This window comes from Trichomycterus rosablanca, chromosome 14, assembly GCF_030014385.1.
Source record: "Trichomycterus rosablanca isolate fTriRos1 chromosome 14, fTriRos1.hap1, whole genome shotgun sequence".
Taxonomy (NCBI): Eukaryota; Metazoa; Chordata; class Actinopteri; order Siluriformes; family Trichomycteridae; genus Trichomycterus; species Trichomycterus rosablanca.
In genome coordinates, this window is record NC_086001.1 from 4,600,898 (window position 1) to 4,620,389 (window position 19,492).

General features: G+C 38.4%; 1 protein-coding gene and 1 non-coding gene across 6 annotated transcripts; one reads left to right on the forward strand and one right to left on the reverse strand.

Annotated features, from left to right (window-relative positions):
- Nucleotides 1-2,280: 2,280 nt before the first annotated feature.
- On the reverse strand, nt 2,281-2,352 carry trnap-agg (transfer RNA proline (anticodon AGG)). The gene has a single exon. It is a non-coding gene; the product is annotated as a tRNA-Pro (tRNA).
- A 2,292-nt stretch (nt 2,353-4,644) lies between these two features.
- fam114a1 (family with sequence similarity 114 member A1) lies at nt 4,645-19,001 on the forward strand. Of its 5 annotated transcripts, none has more exons than XM_063008614.1 (13): nt 4,645-4,726; nt 6,252-6,558; nt 6,711-6,795; nt 8,863-9,050; nt 9,456-9,590; nt 9,895-10,047; nt 10,303-10,483; nt 11,094-11,188; nt 12,162-12,371; nt 12,939-13,078; nt 13,199-13,271; nt 16,564-16,617; nt 16,806-19,001. In XM_063008614.1, the coding sequence occupies exons 2-13, from the start codon at nt 6,256-6,258 to the stop codon at nt 16,929-16,931; spliced, it is 1,743 nt and encodes a 580-aa protein (XP_062864684.1). In that variant the 5' UTR covers nt 4,645-4,726; nt 6,252-6,255; the 3' UTR covers nt 16,932-19,001. The 5 variants fall into 5 exon arrangements, with proteins under 5 accessions (XP_062864684.1, XP_062864685.1, XP_062864686.1 ...); XM_063008615.1 differs by having other exon boundaries at nt 11,094-11,179; XM_063008616.1 differs by having other exon boundaries at nt 10,303-10,444.
- The last annotated feature ends 491 nt before the right edge of the window (nt 19,002-19,492 follow it).

Here is a 19,492-nt window from a genome sequence, read left to right on the forward strand (position 1 = left end):
TATGTATTTTTAAATGATATAATGCAACTTAATGTCTGGTTTAAAAAAGATAAATAAGCATAGCTAACTAACATCATCAGCACCCGCATCCAGCATGTCCATATCTGGTGAATTTTTGAGTAAATATGTAAGTACTGTGTACTGAATCACACCGATGCACCTCTGATGTTTAATGCAGGTCAGATGGAAAGAGCGCATGCAAATGTAATGCTACGTGTAAAGATATTTATGTATTAAGATGGGTGTCAGGTGGTCATGGGTTGATATTATATTTTTGTATCTTGGTAAGTGCCAGAACTTTAATTCTAATTTTGTGCACGTAGATAATATCAGAATACCATGAACAGCTGCTCACACAGATAGCTGCTATGACATAGCGTGTAGAATAGTACAGGATTGATAGGATTTGAGTGGAACATTAGCTCATGCTCACACTGCACATTGAAGACTGTTGTACATGGAATCAGTCTGAATTTTATTAAAGACTGATTATTTTTACAGCTAAATGTGAACTATTTGAAAGGGGCATTATCACAGTAATAAAAGTTACTTGGTTATGGGAAATGTTATTATGTTTTTGTGTCACACAAAGTGTGTTTTTTTTATGGTGAGGTTTTTTTTAAATAAAGTTTTCTAGTTTTAAAAATTGTGCACTTTAAACAGCCAACTATATGTTATAAGAGGAAATTATTAAGTGCATATAAATCACCCCCCACCCTAGATCTAGATGATTGACTCTTGTATTTGTATTGAAGGTCAGTTGAGATTCTTCGATTAATTGTTGCTAAAAAGTCAAATGTCATAAATATTTGATAATCAGCTAGATTTGGTTTAAGTACAACTTATTATAGCATATAAAATAATAATCAATCAGCAAATGTGCTTCCCTTAGCTCTATCTCTAGGTTGTTTTTTCTATCAGTGCTTAATCGTGGATCTTTTAAGAAACATTCCAATGTTAGAATTTATATCTAGGTAGCAATCAGACATACAAAATCAGCCATTTAAAAAACCCTAATTGCTAGATATTTATCAATATTGATTGGAGACAGTTATGATAAAAAAAGCAAAGATGTGTTCTTTTTGAAATGTCCTCAATTTTTAAAAGGTCTGACATGCTAAAATGTGTGTCCATGTGTGTCCAGTTAAGTAACTATATCTCCAAACCCTGAATGTTTGCCTTCTATTTTTCTGAACAGTCATCAATACTTAAATCAGTTTAAAGTTTAAATACTAGAATTTCTTGTCAGTGATATTACTAAAATTTAACAAGTTGGGTCAGTTTTTAGTCTAAGATCAGTTTCAATTCTAGACTAAAAATCTCAATGGTAAAACAACCCCTGATTAATACATTTAGTCCAGGACTAGACATCAGGTCTGGTCAAAATGAACAATGAAAAGCTATGCTATTGAGATAATGTTGATTGATATTTATTTATTGATCTGACTAACTAGTTAGTAGCTGATTTTCCAGCACACAATTACATAACTGCTCCATTTGCAAAAAGTATGTCGTTATTTGGACAATATCAGTGTTCATTAACTCAAATAGGAGAAAAAAAGAATAAGAAAAAAATAAATCTGAGACGTTTTCTACAAACACACCCCTGTCCCACAGATTCCTGCAGGTACACACTGTAATTTACATACAGTAATGTAATCCAATATTTTTAGACTTAATGAATATGCATTTCTATGAAGATGTGAATCTTTATTTCTTTTATTTCTGGTTTGTGTCTTTTATATGTGTTTTGCTTTTCAAAATGAATCATATAATGTTTCAAGCTGTGAAAAGTTATATACTGTACAGACTACTATTGTATATTTTTACCTATGAATTGTATCACTTAATAAAATTTTTATCTGTGCATTTTAGACATGAAGATTTTTTGGGGGGCATAAATGTGTTTTCAGTGTCATTTTCATTGCACGTACAGTCGTCAACACTTGGTACTTGCTAGTGAAGTTTAAACCCCAAAAAATTTGGATTCACAGTCTCCAGTTTCCCATTGCAAAGGCCTCTGTTGGAATAAAGTCTTACTTGGAAATCGAACCCAGGACCTGTGTCCAGTGTTTCTGAGTGACCCTGAACAAACTGAAACCATAACCAGAGAATCAGATGGTTTAATGGTTTAAAACACATAATTACACAGTGAACGTGCTTTTAGTTAAAATGTATTTTAAATCATAATTTAAGCATATGACTAAATAGATCAGTGTAAACTGTAGATGTAAAGTTTTAATGATGATTTTATAATGTGTTTTATTGAACAAAACTACTGGGCTCGTCCGGGATTTGAACCCGGGACCTCTCGCACCCTAAGCGAGAATCATACCCCTAGACCAACGAGCCTATTCGCTATAGCCCTTAAGTTTTTACTACGACAGTAAAGCAACAGGTATTATATGTTTGTAGTTTATTTGTAGTTAAATAACGTGAACATTTACGTATTGTTTCGTTTAAAACTGTTACGTTTAGCATTAGCGTTAGCAAAACACCGTGCTCAATGTAGTATTCACACTTTCGTACTAAGTAGTATGCTCAGGTAGAGCGGTCCCATGCGTAACGCAGTTAACGCTTCATACTTCCATACTAAGTAGTATTTAAGTATAGTAAACAACTTTAACCACTGCTGAGCTTCATGGTTTATTTACTACAAACTACAGATTCGCAGTTTAAGAAAACACAACCTGGGGCGTTAAAGGGATGTCCCCTACTTTTTATTAGAGATTAAAGATAAAAACATCAATCTTTTTGTAATTGCTCTACAGTTTCTAATAAGCTTTTGGAAGGTGGGAAGTAAATCTCAGCTTTACATTTCACACAATTATGGTTTATTATTTTAAAACATCTGAATCAAAATGGTGAATTTGGTGTTTTATGACTATTAAAATGAAAAGAAAACTATTGGGAAAGAAAATCCGTTTTCCTTTACATTTATACTGCCTGTTTTCAACTTAACTGCATTAGAGACTATATCACATGTCCATCAAGTGTCCATCAGCTGTCCATCAGGTGTCCGCTAAACCTTTCCTACAATCTTCTTTATTCCCAAGTATAACTGCATCATCTGTTTATTATGTTTCTTAAGCGTTTTACAATGTGTCCATCAAGTGTCCATCAGGTGTCCATCAAGTGTCTATCAAGTGTCTATCAAGTGTTCATCAGGTGTCCATCAGGTGTCCATCAGGTGTCAATCAAGTGTCCATCAGGTGTCCATCAAGTGTTCATCAGGTGTCCATCAGGTGTCAATCAAGTGTCTATCAAGTGTCCATCAAGTGTCTATCAAGTGTCCATCAAGTGTCCATCAGGTGTCCATCAAGTGTTCATCAGGTGTCCATCAGGTGTCCATCAGGTGTCCATCAAGTGTCTATCAAGTGTCTATCAAGTGTTCATCAGGTGTCCATCAGGTGTCCATCAGGTGTCAATCAAGTGTCCATCAGGTGTCCATCAAGTGTTCATCAGGTGTCCATCAGGTGTCCATCAAGTGTCTATCAAGTGTCCATCAAGTGTCTATCAAGTGTCCATCAAGTGTCCATCAGGTGTCCATCAAGTGTTCATCAGGTGTCCATCAGGTGTCCATCAGGTGTCAATCAAGTGTCCATCAGGTGTCCATCAAGTGTTCATCAGGTGTCCATCAGGTGTCAATCAAGTGTACATCAGGTGTATATAAGTCTCCATCCATTAAGTGTCCATCACGTGTCCATCAGGTGTCTATAAGTGTCCATCAGGTGTCTATAAGTGTCCATCAGCTGTCCACCAGGTGTCTATAAGTGTCCATCAGCTGTCCATCAGGTGTCCACTAAACCTGTCTTTATTCCCAGGTATAACTGCATCACCTGTTTATTATGTTTCTTAAACGTTTTACAATGTCCTTGGTGTTAAATTGCCCCAGTCTCAAATTTTTTACTGAGTTGCAAGGCAAAGGGGAGCTTTTTTAAAATTGAGGTTTGTATTATTTTGAAATTAAAGAAAAAGGTGTTAATTCTTCATGCTTCAGTAACTTTGCGGTTCTTTACTCTGTTTAAAAAATGAAATTGTACTGGATGCAAATTTAATTTTAATCATGAACAATGTAGGCCTGTTCAATTGGCAAAATGCATGTTTTCAGTAAATTTTTCAACAACATTTTATTTCATTAGAATATTAATCAGTAACATCTTTAATGTGTTTTCCACTATTTGTGGTACAATATGTATGTGTGTGTATTTTAGTAAACATAGAGTTAGTTTTAGTTAGTGATATTTCATATGTGTCCAGACTTTAGGGACACCCATAAAGTGTTGTTTTATGAAATATTTGTTGTTTTAATAGAAATACATTTTTCCACACCAGTCCATGAAAACTTGACATAAATACAATAAAAAAAAAAAAAATGCATAATACAGCAAATTTTTATAACAGTTCAAAATACGATATTTCTGTCATTTAATATAAGTAATTATTATTGTTACTTAAATGTAGTAAGTTTTCCGCTTTTATTAAAAAAAAATATTATATTTTTTTTTTTTTACATTTTTCTTGATTAGTTAATTTATTTTTTAATTTATTTATTATTATTTGTTTAATTTTATTGATTTATTTCTTTATTTTTCCGCTTTTATTACAGTTCCCCGAGTTCGCCTGACGTCACGGTCCACATCGCGAGCGCTCCGGGCTGCCGACGTGGCGCGAGCCTTTGCCTGGGCGGAAACGGGGCAGCGCGAGCTCACAGCTCTCCACACCGGTAAGTGCAGCTACTCTGTGCATGTTTGCGTTTTTCTTTTGCGGTTAATAACACTTTGGGTTTTTGCCTCTTGGACAAACGCTGGGTGACAGATTGAGGTTTGCGCGGTTTGCGCTGCGTTTGTGTGTTTTCTGGACAGTGTTGTGAATCAGTGTTTGTTTATTATTGCTCACTAGAGTTCAAAACTCCTCATTTTAACACATCGACCCTCTGCGAAATGCTCTTATTAGCTTTATTTTAAACTATCTTCATATTACTCAAATCATATTAAAAGTTGCATTTAAATTGAATTGTTTAACAAACAATGTTTAACAAACACATAAACACAAGAAAACACAAAAAAACACATATTATTAAAAGTTGCATTTATATTGAATTGTTTAACAAACACATAAAGCACTGTGTTATGAAGCTATTATGTTTATCTTGTTCTGCAGTTCACTCTTATTTGTTTGCTCACTGCATTTGAAAACATGTTTTATTACACTTTAAAGGGCTGTTATGTGTTTACATAAACAAACCAGCAGGTGGCGCCATGACTCAGCTCAGAATATGTGAGGGTGCGTGTTCATGAACAAAGCAGTGTGTCATCACTCATTAATTTAGAATAAAGCTGTGTGTGTGTGTTCATTCACTGGTGCTCCATTGTGCCTTTATATAAACGTCTTACTGTTAACCAAATTAACAATTGTGCGAAGAATAAATAGGGTTGGACAATATTGTTTAGGCAGTTGTAGCCTTGTGGTTAAGGTACTGGACTAGTAATTGATAGGTTGCTTGTTCAAGCCCCACCGCTGCCAGGTTGCTGCTGTTGGGCCCTCAATTGCTTTGTATACTGTCTAAGTCAATTTAAATAAAAGCGTCTGCTAAATGCTGAAAATAAAAACAATGTAAATGATCATTGTTAGCTAAATAGACCTCTACAACTTGCTGATCAGTAGTTGATTGGTGCGAATACCCAGAAAAGTGTAGTGATGTCACACTTATGAGTAAAAAATGACCCAAACCCAATATTGCACAGATATAAAAAAGCCTTTATGCCTTTAGCTTTGTGGCAACTAAACTATCAGTAACTTGGATTGTGTCCTTACTATATAGCTGCTTTAAATTAAAGTTTGAATCTTAATATAACAGTAAACGTATTACAACTTTAATTTTACCTTTATTTGGACTGAGTGATGTGAATGGGATTTTTATCTGTGCTATGTCCTGCCCCAGTGGCCCCATAATATGGGCAGTTGTAGCTTAGTGGTTAAAGTACTGGACTAGTAATCAAAAGGTTGCTGGTTCAAACCCCACCACTGCCAGGTTGCTGCTGTTGAGCCCTTGAGCAAGGCCCTTAACCTTGAATTGTTTAGACTATATACTGTCACAGTACTGTTAGTCAATTTGAATAGAATATGGGCAATATCTACTAGTTAAAAGCTACTATGTACTAGTTAAAAGCCAGTATGTTTTTACAGCCTATCTTGGCATATACCTTATAATTTAGTCATGAAATGTGTTTATTTCTATATTTATAAAGCACCATGTCACACAAAGAAGAAGCAGATGTCCTCCCCACTTCTTCTGACCTACAGGCTTTCAAACCATCTTTGGATGAACATACTGCTGTAGGTGAAGCTACTATAGAAGAGCCTCATTCCAATCCTTCACCCGCATCGGGCACAGCAGAACCCGAGCTAAACAATGAGGATGCAGAAGATCATAAACCAGGTACTGAGCCCTCAGAAGCACAACAAGACCAACTACAGAACAATGCTGGTGATCAGGAGATTGAATGCAATGAATCAGTGAGTTTGGAACCGGACATTGCTGAAGGGCAGGAGGAGGTAGGGAGTGACCCCACAGTTTAATGTGATAATGGTCATGATGAATATTTTAATAAATATATAAGTATTTGTGTGTGTGTGTGTGTGTGTGTGTGTGTGTGTGTGTGTGTGTGTGTGTGTGTGTGTGTGTGTGTGTGTGTGGTGTTTTTCAGCCCTCAGAGAAGAATCCATCTAAAGGTTGGGGTGGTTGGGGTTCCTGGGGCAAGTCTTTGCTTACCACCGCCACCTCTACAGTGGGTGAGTCCTACCACAGTGATCAAGATACTCACTCACACACTCACGGTCTTAACCGCTTATCCAGTTAGGGTAGCAGGGGTGTGCTGGTGCCTATCTCAGCTTTTCAATGGGCACAAGGCACACAGTAACACCCTGGACGGGGCGCCAGTCCATCGCAGGGCAGACACACACACACACATACACACACCCATTCATCTACAGGGCAATTCAGTGTCTCCAATTAACCTGACTGCATGTTTTTGGAGACCGGAGCTCTTGGAGGAAACCCACGCAGACACGGGGAGAACATGCAAGCTCCACACAGAAAGGACCCGGACCGCCCCCGCCCCGCCCCGCCCCTCGAGATACTCTGACCCTATTAATAGAATAGAATAGAATAGAATAGAATGCCTTTATTTGTCATTTATACATATACAGATGTACAGTAATGGGGAACATTCACATGTGGCTCTTTTTTAGTATTAAAAATGAGCTTTAAAAATGATGAATCCCAAGAATTACTATGCTGGTATATATTAACTATGAGATCCATGTTTTTTTTTTAGCAAAAACACTCTAGAAAGTTCTACATTTTCAGTATTTAGCAGACACATTTATCCAAAGCGACGTACAGTACACAGTTTGAGCAACTGAGGGTTAAGAGCTTTGCTCAAGGGCCCAACAGGAGCAACCTGGCGGTGGTGGGGCTTGAACCAGTGATCTTTTTGTTTACTAGTCCAGAACGTTAACCACTAGGCTACGGCTTGCCCTAGAGTCAGACTATAATGCTCCTAATTTTTCTTTTTAATGGTTTAAAAGATAATATTAATGAGGAACATCGAGTTTTCATTATCGAAAATCCACAACATTATGCATAAATATAATTAAACACGTCCTCTTTCTCACATTAAATCGATTTAAGGGTTTCTTTGGTACTTTCTGACCACAGGGTGGCAATGTAAACTATCCAGCTATGGGTCTGGAGAACCTTTGTGCACAAAAGTGATGCAGACCCACATTTTGTCCCTGATGTGTACCACGACAAACAGGCAAAACAAACAATGCATCAAAATGAAGCACGAAGGTTTACAAGATGTATCGTAAAGCCTCCACATGGGGGCGTCCAGGTACAAGTTCATTTCATGTTTGTGTGCCTGTTAAAATTCATTTATTCAATTATTATTTTTCTCTGTGACCCATTAAAAAAAAACAACCCTTATGTAGAACACAACTTAAAAAAGAAGAGGGCGGCGCAGCGGTAAAAACACACACTAGCACACCAGAGCTGAGATCTTGAATACATCGTATCAAGTCTCAGCTCTGCTTTCTGGCTGGGCTGAGCAGCCACATGAACAACGATTGGCCTGTTGTTCATATAGTGGTGGGGCATTATGCCATATAGGGTCTCTATCTCACAACTGAAGCAACTACAACCTCTGCTGGCTGGTTGATGGCGCCTGCACAGGGCGGGGAAGGAGTGCGTTGATCAGGTTGTGTCTCTCCGTACACAGAGCTGGTCCGCAGCTGATCTCATCTAGTGTAGGTGACAAAATGCATAGGGGGTGTGGGTTACCTTCATTCTCCTTAATCAGAGCCGGGGCCGGCATTAGTGGAAAGGAAGCATGACGCAATTGGGTAATTGAGAAAGAGAAAAAAAAGGGCGGCTCCCTCATAGCATTTGGTCTTGGTGCATGACAGTCAACAGGAACAAGCCTTATTTTAGAAATGACTAAGCAAACCAAGCAGACTTGGAGCATGTAAAAGGGCGTTTTGGTACTTATTCACAGTGCAATGGGATAGTAATGGTACATGGTGCATGGTGGGTAGATGGAACTGATCCAAAGTGGTGGTGGTGAGGTTGGAGAGCTAAAACTCTCAGTGCTTTAATACCATTCACACTTCATTCCCAGAGTGGGTGCGGTTAAACCAACCCTACACAGTTACACAGTCTGTACCATATAATCCCTTACGGTGGATCAGCACCATTTAAACCTCCACCCAGCGTGAGTCAGTACACTTAAATAAACTTTGCTGATGCCAGTTTGATCCCATAGTTTCAAGGTGACCTCATTGTGTCCTAACGACCAGGTCAGGGATTAAGCTCAGTTCGGGAGAAAGCGGGCGTGGCATTGCGGATACGCAGTGTATCATCGTGTGAGGAAGCTGATGAAGTTGAAGTTCCTCATGAGGAGAAGCAGGAAGACTTGGTGGGAGAGTCCGACAGCCCAACACAAAGAGGAGTGTTCTCCTCTATCTCCAACGCTGTCCAAAACACAGTCAGTACACCTTTCATTTCTTCATCCTCTATCCAGCCACCATCTCTTCATCCTATATCCTCTTAATTTGTGCAGCGTTCACCTCTTCATGAATGTCTTTATCGCTTTAATATCTCCATCATCTTTTGAGCCTTCATTTCTCTGATAAAATCATCTTTCATCTTTTGATCATCCACCTAGTCACTATTATCTATTCAGGCTTCATATCTTCATTGTCTGTCCACCTTTCATCTCTCAAATCTCTATCCATCGTCATCAGCTATTCAGCCTTTTTATTGTTCATTATTTATTTAGCCTTCATCTCTTCATCAACAATCAAGCCTCCTCTATCCCAAAGGTCTAATAATAATGCTCCACTGTATAATAAATAATTAATTTATATCTTTTTATTATTCTTCCTTCCAGGGGAAGTCTGTGCTGACCGGAGGACTCGATGCGTTGGAGTTTATTGGGAAGAAGACGATGACGGTATTAGCAGAGAGTGACCCAGGCTTTAAGAAAACCAAAATCCTGATGCAGAGGACCGTCTCGCTCTCACAGGTGGACATAGGTTTTTTTACTTAGGTTATTTGGTCAAAAGTATGTGTACACCCATTCTATTCTTTAAATGGAGTGGGTTTATTTCTAAAATGACCCTGTGCACAAAGCAAGGTTTGATGTGGAGAACTCAACAGAACACCACAAATTCCCACAGACACACCCCAAAAGCTTGAGGAAGTAAATCCTATGGTTTCAGAATGGGAAGTCCAACATGCTCATGATCACACACCTGCAGTCTTTTGGACCTATAGTATCAGCATACATGAGAACGACATTAATTATTAATTGTTTTCTATGTGTGCAGATGCTAAAGGAAGCTAAAGAGAAAGCACGTGAGAGGTTGAGCAGTCAGACAGTGTGTGAACCCGCAGCTCATTATGGCATCCTGTTTGATGATTATCAAGGTCTGTCTCACCTGGAGGCTCTGGAGATACTGAGCAGCGAGAGCGAGGGACGGGTGAGTTTAAAAAAGACTAAATAAATAAATAAATAAATAAATGTACATAATTTCCACCTTTAGTTCAAATAAAGCTGATCGGCCGAGATGCTTCAGGTAGGGTGGCACTGTGAAGCAGTGGGTAGCACTGTTGTGCAACAGCAAAAGGGGCCTGGGTTTGATTCCCAGGAGCTTTCCAGGTCCTTTCTGTGTGCTGTTTGCATGTTCTCCCCGTGTCCTGTGCACTTTTCCCAAACTCTTTGTTTTCTTGCTCAGGTTCAGGAGGCTCTTGCTGCACTTGAGGGCGAGCAGCTGGAGCTTCTAAAGAAAGAGCTGATGGAGATTAAGGTGATCTTTGAGTCGAGGGAGCAGGAGAATCAGCAGGAGGAAGGAAATGAGACGGGAACCGAGGGAAACGGTGAACTTTATTCCCACATTCGCTCTTTCAGCCCACTCTGTGAGTCCCGAATGCCCACCTGTGGGATCCAGATTCAAATCATGTACAAGAAAAATCGAATACAGTCAGTAATGTCAGTCATGTGAATCAGAATTGTCATCAACCCCATAATTCAATATTTTCAGTTCAAGTATTTAACCCCCAGGTCGAAGTAGGTTTAGAGTGTAATTAATGTTTTTTGATATAGAAATGAAAACCTTGCTCAGGAGCTGTGCTGTCACTGCCATGCCAATATATGAGTGTCATTATGATTTTATTGGGTGGGGTGGCATGGTGGCTCACTGGGTAGCACTGTCACCTCACAGCAAGAAGGTCCTGGGTTCGATCCCCAGACAGGGCGGTCTGGGTCCTTTCTGTGCAGAGTTTGCATGTTCTCCCTGTGTCTGTGTGGGTTTCCTCCGGGTGCTCCGGTTTCCTTCCACAGTCCAAATTGAAATTTTCTGTGATTAATTTTAATTCAAATTATGAATTCACTAATTCTAGTAATTCTAGTGAGTCGTTCATTTAAATGATTCCACGTGTATTAGAAATACAGCTTTGTAATTTATTGCATTGTTTGGGGTGTGTGTGTGTGTGTGTGTGTGTGTGTGTGTGTGTGTGTGTGTGTTAGATGCGGATGGGGAGGAGTTTGTCAGTGTTCTTACCGAGCTGCTGTTCGAGCTGCATGTTGCTGCCACACCTGACAAATTCAACAAGGTTCTAAAAGTATTTATACACAACATTTAATGTTCACATCTAACGTCAAAAGTTTATTTATACCTGCAGGGGACATGAGATTAAGATTTTAAGAATTTCTATGGTAATGTAACTTGAAGCCATTTCAAAGGAACTTCAGGCTCCAAGATTCTCACTAACAACTCTCTCGTGTTCATGGAACAGTGGCTTCTTTGCCAAGAGCAAAAACTCAAACTCATTTTGTCAAAACTCACTCAAGTAAATGAAATCATGAAAAATATAATATTTTTAGCTATTAGATGCAGTTGGGTGTTTCAGCACAACTATTTCCCAAAACGTACTCTAGAACTGGTTTTGATTAAATTAAGCTAATAAAATGACTTTTCCAGTCCTGACCTCAGTTCTGTCGAGTTTCTACCGTACTAAAAAGTCAGGTTAGTTCTTTCCCTCTTTCTTCTCTGCTAACTGTATTTTACTTAGTCATTTGTTTCCTTTGTCGGCTTTATTGTAATTTTCTGTGGGGATTAATGTTCTGCTTGTTCGTGTTGTTCTTTATGAAAACTTAAATAAAAAAAATAAAAAGAAGTCAAGTTAGTTCCAAAGAAATTGCCTGTTGATTGATAATGAAAGGAGAAGGGCTTGGGTTTGATTCCTTGACTGGTTGGATGGACTAGCGACCCCTCCGGGGTGTTTCCTGTCTTCACCCAAAGAATCAGACCCACTGTGATCCTGACCAGGATAAAGCTATAGTAAAACACACAATGAATGATATTACTGTATTACTGTAGGTGTTTTTTAACCTGGTACATTTTATTGTTTTTTTATTTATTTATTTGTTATTAGAAAAGTCACAACAAACGAAAGTAATTCACAATTTTTAGACAAATATATTTGCCTTTCAATCAATGAAGATCTGACACCCAAACAGGTGTATGTAAACTTTTGACCCTGACTATACATGCTTATATTTGAAGACTCGTATCCACGCTGCTCGTTATTGTAGGCCAGAATGAAAGCCTATGATTGGATGAAGGAGGTTGAGAATCCGGTTGCTGCTGAGAGAACAGAAGAAATGGTGGAAGAGAAAGAGGAGAAGCTGGAATCTTCACTTACAGAACAAAAGGAAACTGGAGAAGAACAAGAAGAAGAAAAGAGAGAAGAGAAAAACATTGAGGAGGAAAACGTGGAACACAGAGAGACTGACCAGGTCGAGGTGAGAATCTTGAGATCAGCTTGTTTAGCAAATTTTTTGGAAGCAAAATAAGTGGATTTTAGTCCAAATCTGTACATACTAAAAGGTGACAATGAAATACAGCATGAGGAAACAAGTGAACTACTTCCATTTTTGTTGTTTATTTTATTTCCAGTTTATTATATAATTATATAATTCCATATACTGGCTTTTCATACTTACTACTTCTTTCCTATTTATATATTTTCTTTATTGCTTATAAGAATAACTGCATCTTATAACCCAGAATGTGAACTGCACATGCTCCGTCTCCAGGTATGAATTTGTGTGTGTGTCTGTGTGTGTGTGTGTGTGTGTGTGTGTGTGTGTGTGTGTGAGAGTGAGAGAGAGAGAGAGAGAGAGATTAAGTTGTGTGTGATGAGACCTCCGTGTAACCAAAGTCAAATTCCTTCTTGGCCAATAAAACCTAATTCTGATAAATTTGCACAGGAAGTGAATACAATTACAAAAGTAAACATGGTTGAATATTTATTCCTCTCACTTCAGGTGACTGAATCGGTTCCTCTGTTTCTCTCTCTGTGTGTACAGAGTGTGTATCTGTCCTCGATAAGGAGTCTGGCCGAGATCACCGCTCGCAGTATAGAGCAGCTCCATAAAGTGGCTGAACTCATTCTACATGGTCAGGACGTGGAGAAACCAGCATCTCAGCAGGCCACCATTCTGTGCAGGTGTGTGGAAACGCTGACCTGCATTACGGTGGCCAGTTGTGTTTTTGAAGATATTATTTTAAAAGTAGTTTTAAATAACACTGTTTTCTATGGTTTAATTTAGTCATTGTGATGTTTCAGGTTAACCTGCTCTATGTGTAAGGAGGTGGACTGTCTGACGCACAGGTTCTCCGAGACCCTCATCACTGTGGGGGTGAGTGCTGCTGATGGCTAAAAACAGTAAAGAAAAACAAGTAAATGTTTAGGTTAATGTAAAACAAGTTAATAAAGTTAATGAACAGGTCATTCATTTACTACAATAAAATGTATATAGGTATTAATGCAAATAAAAATACTAATTTATATAAGTTATTATAATAAATTTATATTAATTTATAAATTTATATTAATAATCATATTATATTAATATTAGGGCTGTCAAACGATTAAAAATTTTAATCGCGATTAATCTCAGAATTTCATATAGTTAATCGCGATTAATCGCATTAAAAAAAATCTGTGTAAATGTTATAGAAAACAAGGATTTTTAAGTGAAATGTTACAATTAAAATGGTGAACACATTTTATGCTAAATGTACTGATGTTAAAAACTGCTGGGACAAGAGAAAACTGTAAGGGAGTTTTATTCACTCACATACTAGGCAGTAAATGTCAGATTGTAGGTTAGAATTTCTCCATCAGCAAACATTGTAGATCAGCGGTGCTTTAGGTGGGATAAGGCGTAGTTATTGTATCAGACTTGTCTGTGGTTGTATCGTGACGATGGTTTGATGGACGTTTCTACACGAAGTGAGTGTGTTTTGACCCTTTGGGGCTTCCATAGTTCATGAACTAACGTGCTCGACTCAGCTTTCCGGTATTCGGTACAGAAGAAGAAGTTAATTAAGTGTAATAAAGTGTTCTGCTCCCGACAACTTGTGAATATAGCGTGTATTTATTTCTTTATTATGCAAGTGCATCACTACCACGATCGGTTACATTATGTTAACAAACCGCAAATGAAAAACGGTGGCAAGTCCGACATTAAAACGTTTGTTCTACCAGTCAAGTGTCAACATGAACTAGAATTTGCGTTAATGGCACTAATTTTTTTAATCGCGTTAAATTGAGGTCGCGTTAATGCGTTATTATCGCGTTAACTTTGACAGCCCTAATTAATATACATCATCTTCATCAGTCATGGTGAAAGTAAAAAAGTGACAAAGGGACAAAATTACTACAGAGCTGCAGCAAACACTTAAAACATCCCTGTCATTATAATTGCAAAAGCAAATCATAATACTCATAATAATAATACAACCCCTGGCAAAAATTATGGAATCACCACTCTTGGAAGATGTTCTGTCAATTGTTTAATTTTGTAGAAAAAAAATAAATCACAGACATGCCACAAAACTATCATTTTTCAAAATGTCAACCTTCTGGCATTAAGAAACAATAAAAAAAAGAAACAAATATAATAGTTGTGGTCAGTCACAATTGCTTTTTTTAGATCAAGTAGAGGAAAAAAATATGGAATCACTCAAATCTGAGGAAAAAATTATGGAATCACTGTAATTTGCAGTTTAAAAACAAAACATCTGCAGCAGATTAGATTTGCTAATTATTCTTCAGTTTAAAAAGAGTGCTTACACCTCGGAGAGCTGTTGCACAAAGCAGATTGTCATGAATCATGGTTCCAACACAAGATATGTCAGTTGAAACAAATGAGAGGATTATAAAACTCCTTCAAGAAGATAAATCATTGTGGAATGTCGCAAAAGATGTTGGTTGTTCCCAGTAAGCTGTGTTTAAAATCTGGACCAAGTACAAACAAAATGGGAAGGTTGTAAAAGGGAAGCATACTGGTAGACCAAGTAAGACATCAAAGCATCAAGATAGAAAACAAAGCAATATGTCTTGAAAACAGAAAATGCACAACAAAACAAATGAGAAACAAGTGGCCGGAAAGTGGAGTCAATGTCTGTGACTGAACTGTAAGAAATCACCTAAAAGAAATGGGATTTACATACAGAAAAGCCAAACAAAAGCCACCATTAACACCTAAAAAGAAAAGAACAAGGTTAAAGTAGGCTAAAGAAAAGCAATCGTGGACTGTGGGTGACTGGATAAAAGTGATCTTCAGTGATGAATCGCGAATCTGCATTGGGCAAGGTGATGATGCTGGAACTTTTGTTTGGTGTCTGTCCAATGAAATTTATGAAGATAACTGCCTAAAGAAAACATGTTAATTTCCACAGTTGTTGATGATATGGGCCTGCATGTCGGGTAAAGGCACAGGGGAGATGGTCTTCAATAAATGCCAAAGTCCACATTGAAATTTTGGACGCTTTTCTTATTCCATCAGTTGAAAGGATGTTTGGTGATGATGACTTCATTTTTCAAGATGATAATGCATCTTGCCATAGGGCAAAGGACGTGAAAACTTTCCTTCAAGAAAACATATAATGTCAATGGCATGGCCTGCAAATAGTCCGGATCTCAATCCATTTGAAAATCTCTGGTGGAAATTGAAGAAAATGGTCAATGACAAGGTTCCAACCTGCAAAGCTGATCTGGCAACAGCAAGAGACAGTTGAAGGCAGATTGATGAAGAATACTGTTTGTCATTAGTTAACTCCATGCCTCAGAGAGTTTAAACCATTATAAAAGCCAGAGGTGGTGCAACAAAGTAATAATGGTGCAGTGTTTTCTAATGATTCCATAATTTTTTCCTCAGATTTGAGTGATTCCATATTTTTTTCCTCTACTTGATCTAAAAAAAAGCAATTGTGACTGACCACAACTATTATATTTGTTTCTTTTTTTATTGTTTCTTAATGCCAGAGGGTTGAGAAATGATAGTTTTGTGGCATGTCTGTGATTAATTTTTTTTCTACAAAATTAAACATTTGAAAGAACATCTTCCAAGAGTGGTGATTCCATAATTTTTGCCAGGGGTTGTACATGCTATTAGAGTAATGATAAAAAGAGTTGCAGGATGACCTGAAAGCAGCACCAACAACACTTATACCCTGAACAAAAATGAAAAGAACACTGCTGTTATGTCCATTGCAAAGTTCTTCTGCTTAAAATGAGAAACAGTGACATATCCACATTTAAACTAAACCCACAGTGAAGCATTGAAAACAAAGTTAAGAACATCTTAACGAAAGCTAAATCCTATCAAGACTGGTTTCTAAAAACAAAGGTAATGGTGCTTAAATGGCCAACTCAATGTAGAACATAATGCATTTATTTGAGGGCTGGGGTCACAGCACTGGGTTAAGGGTCTTGCTCAAGGGCCCAACAGTGGCTGCATGGCAGTGGCTTGATTTGAAGCCACAACCTTTCAATTAAAAGCCCAAAGCTCTACCCATTAGGCAACCACTGTCCCATCTACTGCCTTAAATTATAATCAGAAGTACAAAGTAAAAATGCATAAGTGTTTTTGGAGTATTTGTGTATCTAACATTCCTTTATTCTTTCTTTCCCCGGCTTATTAGAGTCAGAGAAAAGCAGAAGATCTGAATCCTCTGGTGGACAGCGTCACACTGGAGGTAAACCTTTTACCAATAGAACTGAGTAAGAGTAACTAAGGGGGTGTCCACATACTACAAACCACATAGTATAAGATGAGTAAACGTTATGATTTCCGGGCTGATGAAATGCACCAGGCTGTCTAATTGTTGATTTTGTTTGTGTGTATACTTGTACTCGTGTACATGAGTGTGTGTTGTCTCTGCAGGGGTCTAACAGCACCACGTACATCCAGAATGCATTTCAGCTGCTGCTGCCCGTTCTGCAGATCTGCCACATTCAGACCTGCAGAACCCAGACTAGAAGTGAACCAGAACTAGTACCTACAGACTGACCTTCTCGACCCGAGTGTGTGTATGTGTGAGACTGTGTGTGTACTGTACGAGCCGCTTTAAAGAAGTGCAATTTGTTGCAAGTACGTATCATTGTACAGCAAAACTACATTTAGATCAGATTGTTCAGAAATTTATACATAGAGCTTCACTGATTAACTTATTTAGATGTTATAAGCAGTTATAATAATACATAACAGTACGTGTCTGTTTGGTTACCAGCCATGTTGGGCTTAGCGTGTCTGATTTGAGTTAGGTAACGGCATTAATCATCCTCTATATACATTTCAATATCAGAATGTGTGCTCGGGTGACGTGCCGGTCTATTACACACCACTGAAAAGACCAGATTTAAAGTCTTAGTTGTGTCAGTCCTGGTCGAGTGCTTAGTAGACATAATTGACTGTGTCTGAGGGAGGGGAGGTCAAAGAGACATGTCCATGCCACTGTAAGAGACTATTACTGTCCGGCAGAGGCCTGACACAAGTGATGGAGGTCTACACAGTGATGGAAGTTTACAGTCACAAGTGCAATAGGGAATCGGCTATGAAACAATGAGTGGTGAAAATTCATACCTTCAACCTATTTGAATAAAGTAAACCATTTATATATGCTTATAAGAGACAACTGTTAAAGGCATCTGATTTCATTGACACTGTCCGCAGTCAAGCAATCTTTACACCACTAAAGGTTGTCATGCAAGAAAAAAGTCCCAACGTTCTGGTATGTGATCAGCAAACAACTATATACACTGTATATACTGATTACATTTGAGGTGGGTATATTTCCTGCTCACGCCTCCTCCAACCCGTGCACAGTCCTTAGCGGACCCCTTCTTTTCACCCATGTATTCTGCACAGGCACCTCGATCAGCTAATTAGGGTCCCCGAGCACACATTCTGAGGGCAGTGATAGCTCAGTGGTTAAGGTACTGGACTTGAAATCTAAAGGTTGCCGGTTCAAGCCCCACCACCGCCAAGTTGCCACTGTTGGGCCCCTGAGCAAGGCCCTTAACCCTCCACTGCTCAAAAATTGTGTTCAGTCATAACTGTAAGTCGCTTTGGTTAAAAGTGTCTGCCAAATGCTGAAAATGTAAATGTCCCTGCACAGCGTTTGAAGACCCCACCCACATAGTCCGCCCATCCCACCCAGCAGACACAGTGGCCAACTAGTGTCTGCTGCAGGCATCGCCAATCATGCCCGCTAGATGACGCCCAGCCGATTGGTGGCAGAGCCGAGTTTCGAACCGAGGAGTTCAGAATCTTGGTGCTGGTGTACTAGCGGAATATCCTGCTGCGCCACCTGGGTGCGGATGTATATTTTTGACTCTGATTTTCAAAAAACCAAAGTGAATTAATTTTTTGGGACGGAAAATTTGTCATCCAGTCAAAAAGTTTCAGAGATCATTTCATTCAAAACTGCCAAAAAAATAATTTAATACATGAAGCACACGTCCCCTACAAGAGTATGTAAAATCTTAAACCTCATCTGTACCTGCACAGACTACATTCAGCTGAATACTGAAAAATTCTCCCTGAAAATGTTTTGCCTGTTTGCACTATTGCCCTAAAGGTGTGAAAACACAATAACAGCCAGAGGCATGTTGACGCCTGACCATGAGCTTGTTGGACATTGCATTCCAAAACCTTGGGCATTAATACGGGGTTGCCTCTCCCTTCCCTGCTTGCCGCTGTATTCCAATAAATTTCTGCCTGTTGAGTGTAAGGTCACACACAGGGATCAGATGTTCAGTGGGGTTGAGGTCGGAGCTCTGTGCAGGCCAAACTGCTTTACAGCTATTTGTAATGAGTCTGACATGTTTGAACTCGTGTGTATTTTTTAATTATAATCTTTTATTTTTTATCACTGTTTGATCTTTGACATTAAGTACATTGTTAAAAAATGTTAAATTGTCCACAGAAATGCTTTAGTTTGTTCCCATTTGTTTTTATGTTTTTATGTTTACCAAAATATCTTTAACCAAAAGTGAATAAATGTCACAAACAAATGGTTTACTTTATTCTGTATTATTTGTCTATTCTGTGTTAATAAAGGAAAGAAATGATAATTAATTCCTGCTAGTTTGATCCAGTCTGTCATTCTACAAAATGGTGTCCAAAGATCATAAAATCATTTCATATGGAATGGGGATGTATAGTGTTCTCCATGCTGGCTCGGTGTTGCTGCAGGGTGTTTTTTTTCCCATCACCCAGCCCAGTATAAGCTACACCTGATTCCTCTCGGTCAATAAGATGTTTTTATTCTTCCAACAAGTGGTCAGTTGCATCAGGTGTAGCTCATGTCTGGTTGGTATTATGGATCTTTTGTGGATAAGATTAGACACCCCCAGTCTGTACAGCGGTACCTAGTAACTCAACATCCCCTAAACTTAAAATCTTAAAATCTCCCTTTGTTGAGAAATTTGTACCCTTAAACTCGACGTGTGTGCGACTGCTGCTTGAGCGGCTTGAGCAGTGTAGTAAAACACCATCAAAGTGTGAATATGAGATGAATCTGCATTTGTGTGGAATAAGCATCAAATTCAGTCTGAAAGCTCCACATG

What these genes read in the sequence shown, in the direction of transcription:
- fam114a1 (XM_063008614.1), top strand. Translation starts at nt 6,256, where the DNA reads ATGTCACACAAAGAAGAAGCAGATGTCCTCCCCACTTCTTCTGACCTA. An exon ending in TCGCTCTTTCAGCCCACTCT is followed by an intron (nt 10,484 to 11,093) that starts GTGAGTCCCGAA and finishes TGTGTGTGTTAG; the next exon opens with ATGCGGATGGGGAGGAGTTT. An exon ending in GAGAGACTGACCAGGTCGAG is followed by an intron (nt 12,372 to 12,938) that starts GTGAGAATCTTG and finishes CTGTGTGTACAG; the next exon opens with AGTGTGTATCTGTCCTCGAT.